Source organism: Huiozyma naganishii, chromosome 5, assembly GCF_000348985.1.
Source record: "Huiozyma naganishii CBS 8797 chromosome 5, complete genome".
Classification (NCBI taxonomy): Eukaryota; Fungi; Ascomycota; class Saccharomycetes; order Saccharomycetales; family Saccharomycetaceae; genus Huiozyma; species Huiozyma naganishii.
This window is the reverse complement of record NC_035926.1, coordinates 279,439-286,695: the sequence shown is the minus strand read 5'-3', so window position 1 is coordinate 286,695 and position 7,257 is coordinate 279,439. Positions and strand designations below refer to the sequence as shown.

Below are 7,257 nucleotides of genomic sequence, written 5' to 3'. Positions count from 1 at the left end.
CCGACTTTCTTCATTTTATCTCTTTCCGGACAAATATAAAGTGTATGGCTACTTTCCAAAGGAGCTTTTGTGCTTGAAAGAAGACTTCGTTTCCTGTTCGATCTTCTAATACGTGCGTATTCATGTGTTCTGTATATGATATACACTTTTATTTGTTTACGTTTTAAAGAAAAAGAAAGCGATATTTATAAAACATTTTATTGTTCTGGCAGAAAAAACTGGTACTTCCAGTGGTCCCGGTCTCTCTTCTCAATGACTACCAGTTGACAACTGTTTCAAACTGAATTCAGTAACATTGAAAACGTTATCTTTTCCAACCGCCATATCAATGCTGCCAATAAAGTTACCACCTGTAAAGAAGAATGTATTAGTTGATACTTGAGAGCCATTGTTGAAGTAAAGTTCCAATATATTACGATCGACAATCCCACGAACACTATAGGTTGAAATGGTAGAATTGTTGGAAATGGTTAACGGTTGGTTGTTCACGGACATTTTGTCAGTAAAGAAGGGATTTTCATGAACCCAATTAACGGCAGTGTGACCACGGTCGATAAAAAAAGTGGCAGCGTTAGCACCGAAACCAATTCTCAAATATTCATCCTTGTTCTCCCCACCCCTTAAATACAAAGAAAGATCGGCAAATTCATGACCACCAAAAGCACTACCATTAACAGAAAAGGATATGTTGAAATCAAATAGACCTTGGACTAAGCTGAATTGGAGAGGGTTGCCAACGGTTATAAAAAGATTCTTGCCGTTTGAGGGATGTGCACAACCCAACGCATCATAATCTAGGATCGGTGTGGACTTGATATTTAAAAGTTTCGTCTCAGGGTTGGCTTGGAACTCTTCTAAAACAAACTTCCTGACCAGTGACATCGAAGATCTCCATGGGTCAGTTGGGACAAATGCCGAGTACTGCCAGTTCGAAGCCCAAGCAATACCGTACGTTTGATTGTCTGGTGAATTGAAAAAGGTTTGCAAAGCATAGTAATCCTTCCCTGAATCAATGCTATTGGTATTTTCATAAGTTGGGATAAAATGAGTACCGTTGAAGTCACCAATGAAATACTGGGTTGAAGAACCGCCCTGAGGTGATCCAGGGTTGATGGAAACAAAGAGAACCCACGACCCGTTGCCAGCTGAAGTGTTACCTTCAACAGGTAGTTTAACCAGCCCTGGACATTCATACTGGTAGCCTAAGTAACCGCCTCTAGTGAAATCAGAAACTGGTGTCCACTCCTTTAAATCATCAGAGGTGTAGATGCCTATTTTGAACTGCTGTGCTTTGGCAACCACCATAATCCACTTTTGAGTCTCTTCATGCCACATCACCTTAGGATCTCTAAACTGAGTCGAGTTGTTCTCCAGCACAGGGTTCCCCGAATAAGAACGGAAGCTGTACCCACCATCTAAGGAGTAGCTTAGATACTGCGTTTCAGATTCTGGCGTGTTATACGTCCAGATGGCCACTACTCTCTGTTCAGGAGAGACATCTTCACCAAAAAATCCTGTTGTGTTGCTATAGTCAATAACCATACAACCTGAATAAGCACCTGAATTGTTGGCCATGGGTTCAATAGCCACTCCAACGTCGTCCCAAAGGGTCAAATTTTTGGACGTGGAATGGCCCCAGTATAAAGGTAACCCCCAAACAGTGTCGTTTGGATTGTACTGATAGTAAACATGCCATAGTTCCTCCTTTGCGTCGTACCATAGCCCGTTTGGATCATTCATCCAGCCCTCGTGCGGAGTTAGATGAACGAGCGGTCTATTAACCGTGTCATTGGCATGGGTGATCTTGATCGGAGAGGACGCTACCCCCACTGCAGTGCAAAGTGTTGTAAGTAGATATGGCAGCTTCATGAGTTACTGTTGGGTGACTTTGCAAGTTGGTATCTCTTATAAAAGGGGAGAAATGAAACGGAGGCAAACTACGATCCTACAAAGCATGGCTCGATCATCTCAATTTATATACATCTAATGGAGGTCTTTGGAAAAAGGAGGCCATGAGTTCGGAGCATTTTACTCTGCCTTACCTGCTGAATCAAGCACTACGAACGTCAAACCTCCTTTCGAGGAAGAAATTACTGGACGGACAACCGCCAATGTTATTCTGTGAGAAGAAACACCTATACGTTAAGTAATTCGACCTATTGTTCCCCTTGCCTCCCCCCGTTTTAATTACGTAAATTTTCTTGGTCTCGGAGAAAACCTCGGAGAAAAATATCGCATTCTGGAGGGCCAAAATTGTCCTACGCATTCCCCCGCAGTAAATTAAAAAAACGGGGGGAGGGAAACCAGAGGGATTATTTGGTACAATGAACGAACGTTGCTACTACTGAAACATTATACCAAGGAGGTCGAGGGGAAGCGAGAGCTCTTTACCTGGCAGAGAGTTTGTTGACTTCTTCAAACTCAACTCTTGGCTGTAAATAATATATCGGTCGAGCAAATTTTTGTTGAAGTGACTCTGTTCTGCACGTGCCTATTGTGTTTCTCATGTTTTGTCAGTTACTGACAGGAGATGTATGACGTAGCGAAACTAATGGTGTCTCCACGTCTCCATACCATTTTTGCAACTTTATTCTAAAAAATGAGGAAGGGAATTGGGGGTGAGGGTGGATAAATGACGTATATTAAACTTCTACATAATGTTTCACCCTCAATTACTGAGTGTCGCTTCTGGGTGAAATCAAGCGAGCATTGACTCCTCCCCCCTTCTTCGAAAGATAATTACCAGGTACACTGAACCAAAGAAAAGAGCTAGATCTGATGCTTTGACATAGCGATTAAAACCTCAAAATTTACTACGTTCTACGATTCTTATTAGAACTTGATGACGTCTTAGTGAAAGGGTTCCTACCGAAAAAGAATGATTAGCTGGAAATACAGCTATGATACTGTAGAAAAGAGCAGGTATGGCCAGCTCGTAGGTTTCCCCCAAATGTATTAGGGAACGTTGGCGGGTCATTCCTATTGCAGTTCTCAAAGCACCGTTTTTTGTTGGGGGGGGAAACGGCTTTTTCAAAGTACAACAGCGAACATTATTGCCTGGATAACCTCCAGCTGAAAGTATTGTACAATATCCGAAAGAGGCGTATCTGCATTTGGTGCTTTCTGAGTTACATCAATTAAGCACATACCTCACGAGAAGGGGTGGAACCCAAATACAGACGTATTGCCCTCGATAGCATTAGACACTGCAATAAGTATGAGGTGTTACAGAAATCCCGAGACCTACTGGCAGAACTACCACTTCTTACGAAGTTAACTTTGTTCAGCAGATGGAATTTCGATTTTGCGGGCCCGTTTCTATCGGACATCGATGGAAGGTATCTTCCTACTAGCAGGATATGTGTCCAATGTACTACCGACAAGCTTGTGTTACCTACAAGAACCAGCAGTGATATTCCAGTTGTTTTCGATGATTATTTCTTTTTTTCGGAAAAACCAAAGAAGATGGTATCGGATAATATCCCTTCCCCATTTTATTGCGAAAACCTTAACACAGTGATAGATAAAATGGGTGTCAAATACACCCATTTATCAGCGTATAATCCGGGAGAAAACGGTAAATTGGAGCTGCTGGAAGTTTGAAACTGTGGACATAAGTGAATCAGAGTGTGCCGGGTTCTTCCAGAAGGTGCTGCGTCCTGGTGCCGGAAACTTTTCCTGATTATGAAGTATACATAGAAGAAACATAAGTTGCGGTAAAAGTTTTTTCCTATATATATGACAATAAGTAATCTAACATTGTACAAATACTTAACATTCCATTCTGACATGCATAAACTATACTAATGTGTGCTGTTTGGACCAGAGGTTCTGAGGTACTTTTTTCAACAACCTGACTGAATTTTCGTCACCCTTACATAATTTTGAAAAATTCCCTCTCATTCACTATTTTCTACTTCTTGTAGTTTAATTTCTTAGGGGTAGAGCAGCGGGCTCTGGATATGATTCGCCTAATAACAATTGCCAATAGTTCCCTAAAATATTCCAAATTTATGTAACATTGTGAGGCAGTTCATTCTCCACTAGTAGTTAAAAGCTATAAGCCTTCTTTACTTTGGTTGGAAGTAAGGATAACTGGGGCGTATTTAACAAGGTAAAGCAGGATTTGTAATTGTTCTTTAAGCTCCTTTACCTTCCACCACACGAACAGAAAAGAAAAAAACCGTTTGAAGCGTTTTTTAGTGCCCCAAATCTGCTTTCTCTGTACGATTTACAATAAATACCACTTAGCGTGCATTGCATTGCTCCAACAATCTCCTTTTTACAATAATACGTTCTTTTACTGAATGCTGTTTAGGTCGGCGCTTATTTTTATATTTAAAAAAATAAATTGTTTCAGTCAATGATTCTGGAGTTCTCGAGGTAACAACACGGCTATACGGGAAACTGGGACTAAGCAACAGGTATCAAAGAAAGTACACCGCCATAAGAACTCAAATAGGTGAGTGTATACAGTACGGGAGTCAACTAAGACACAGCATTAGGACCACCCGAGAAGCAGTGTGCGGGAAGTAATGGGGCGCTCAATACAGAAAGAATGATCTTCTTACTACAAAGGAACAGGGTGGGTTAGTTACAAACCTGGACGCCGTATGGCATAGTACCAATTCGAACCGAAAAAGAAAACAAGATTTTTAGAATGGGGTGTTCAGATTGGTAGTTGATTTTTGATAATAGAATAAAAATAAAATGGATAGCTAATAACGATTCTGCTGCAGATCTCTATACTCGGTAAGAAAATCAGCACTTCTGTATCAGACAGTTTGACCATGCTAACTTCTCAGTCATTGTTATTTGAAAGGGTCGACGACAATCTAGCTCCCTTACTTTGAGGTATATGCGTGATTTCTTTTTGGCAATGTCTTCAACTAGGGTAAGCTGGTGGTCACAGTCTGAGTTTGCGTCAACGAGGCTTTTTAGCGCAGTATGGAACTTTACAAGAACGCTCTTTTCATGGTCTCTGTATTCAGCCTCCCATTGTTGCCTGCACGTTGCATCCTTTGCTGACCTGATGCCTTGCCTCAAATGACGCCCGGCCTGTATACACTCGCCAATTTGGGTCTTATGGCGGTGTACTACTTTTTGATACCCGTTGATTAACTCCAATTTCCCGTATAGCCGTGTCGTTACATCATATATCTGTTTGTACAATTCTGGAGGTAACGCTCCCGTGCCTCCGACCGAATGAATACTCTTCTCTATCAAATGATCATTCATACTCAGTTCATGTAGAACATGTCTGTAATTGCTCCAGGTTTCCTTCTCCTTTTGTAAGGCTTTAAAATACTTTACTATAGCGGAGGTATAACCTGATGGATTTTCAAAAACAAATTCATCGTCACGTTCAATGATCTGCGAACAAGTAGTAATATCCCCGACATCTTCTGGTTCAGTCGAGGCAGTTCTGGTTTTATTATCTGCTGTGCTCATGGTACTAGAACACTCGGCTTTAGATGGGCCGTCAGTAAGACGAGGAGAGTGTTTGAATATTTTTTGAAGTACTTTGTTCGTTTTGTTTTCAACCTTCCTTTTGAACTTTCTGACATTCCTCCTCCGGAAATCCTTAGAGCTAACTCTTATGCATTTTATAATGTCATCACATTGTTTATATTCACCAATTACAGCTGTCCTTATTTCCTTCCACAGGCGACGCTCATAAATCAGTTGAGTTTTCGGATCCAAACGAGAGGCCAAACATCCATCTTCACATACAATCTTACTATTCACAGGCAATCCAGGACACGCAATCGATGGTGAAATGGCTATTGACCTTTTTTGAGTTGCTGCTTGCTCCGGTATAGCTAAAGCTTTTGTGTCATGAAGTTCAGATGTTGGGGGAGTGATAATGTTATCGTTATTAGCACCAGAAGTATTTGATGATTCATCATCAGTTGGGGGGCTAAAGATGGTATCATTCATAATACCAGGCGCTATTGATAGTCCATTGTTTGTTGGAGTATGAGTGTCTGAAGTGGTTGGTAATCTGAGAACGTTAGTAGATTGGTTTATTTTTGGGATGTCAATAAAGGCTGATACGACAGGAAGGTCAATAGGTAAAGATTTGGCAGGTTCGTCAGATAAAAATTCCGTAGGAATGTGAATAAATGAAGAGTCGGCAGGAACGGTAATGAATGAAGATTCGGCGGCAGGGTCAATATATGGGTTTGGTATACCCCAGTCGATAGTGTTGGAAAGTGTTGGAGTTTTGTCTAAGTCTTTTACAGACATTGTGACATGCTCAGAATATACGGATGAGGTGTCAGGAAAAAATGTACTGTTGCATGGGTTTTTGGATGTGCAGTCATGGTTTTCAGATACATCGACCTCAATTCCAGCTTCTTTTTTTCCATCCGTTGGGCAATCAAGGCCTGCTAGTTTTCTGAGATAAGCGGAAAGAGCAGCAGATTCGAGAATGACTTCATTCTTGGCAACCTTCCTAACCAGATCGCAAACACATCCTATAATACGTCCGTTGCAGTAAATACATTCTGCAGGAGGGGTGTAGTCTTCAAGTTTTATTTTTGTGACCTCGACCTTCTTTTTCTGGAAGAGGTTCTGAAACTGGGAGAAGGTTTTTGAAGTTGCTTTGATAAACTTGGTAAATTCGCAGTTGATAGACATATTACTTGCTTGGTTCATAAATGAGAATATTAAATTTTAAACAGTATAAATGCAAGTAAACTTTCTTTTGTAATATAATTGAATTACCTTATAGTTTCTATAAATCATTTTTATATTTGAAAAAATACTTTTGTGTCACAAAAATATTGGGTTTTCCGGAAGAACGGATATACAATTAATTATGTATATTCAAATGGTGTCAAAAATCAGAGCAAAGTTTGCAATTGGTAAAAACTGTGAGCTGTGCAGAGAACATTTTCCAATAACAGTTTGAAAAAGTTTTTAGGAGAAGTACATCAAGTTTTGACAATTGATAGAAGTTTGGGATTGTGGACATGAATGAACCATGAGCGTGTCAAGCTCTCCCAGCAGACACTGCGTACCAAACACCGAAAGTTTTTCCCAGATATGAAGTATATACGGGAACTACATAAATTGCGGTGAAAATCTTTTACCTTTTATATGCCGATAAGTAATCTAACATTCTACGAATACCCGACATTCTATTTCTGACACCTGAATATGTCAATACTGCCAGAATCAGAGAGTAACAGTTTTTAAGAAGAATTATATAATCTTTACCTGGAAGAGCTAGAGACATAGAAGTCAAAGGAC

The 7,257-nt window shown here is 40.3% G+C and overlaps 2 protein-coding genes across 2 annotated transcripts; both read right to left on the bottom strand.

The window, feature by feature from the left end:
* Positions 1 to 249: 249 nt before the first annotated feature.
* SUC2 (beta-fructofuranosidase SUC2) lies at positions 250 to 1,869 on the bottom strand (the record flags this gene model as incomplete). The annotated part of the gene is made up of 1 exon (XM_022608126.1): positions 250 to 1,869. One exon carries the CDS (start codon positions 1,867 to 1,869, stop codon positions 250 to 252), a length of 1,620 nt encoding a protein of 539 aa, XP_022464653.1.
* Positions 1,870 to 4,761: 2,892 nt separating this feature from the next.
* KNAG0E01405 (uncharacterized protein) lies at positions 4,762 to 6,660 on the bottom strand (the record flags this gene model as incomplete). Its single annotated transcript, XM_022608125.1, has 1 exon — positions 4,762 to 6,660. One exon carries the CDS (start codon positions 6,658 to 6,660, stop codon positions 4,762 to 4,764), a length of 1,899 nt encoding a protein of 632 aa, XP_022464652.1.
* Between the last annotated feature and the right edge of the window lie 597 nt (positions 6,661 to 7,257).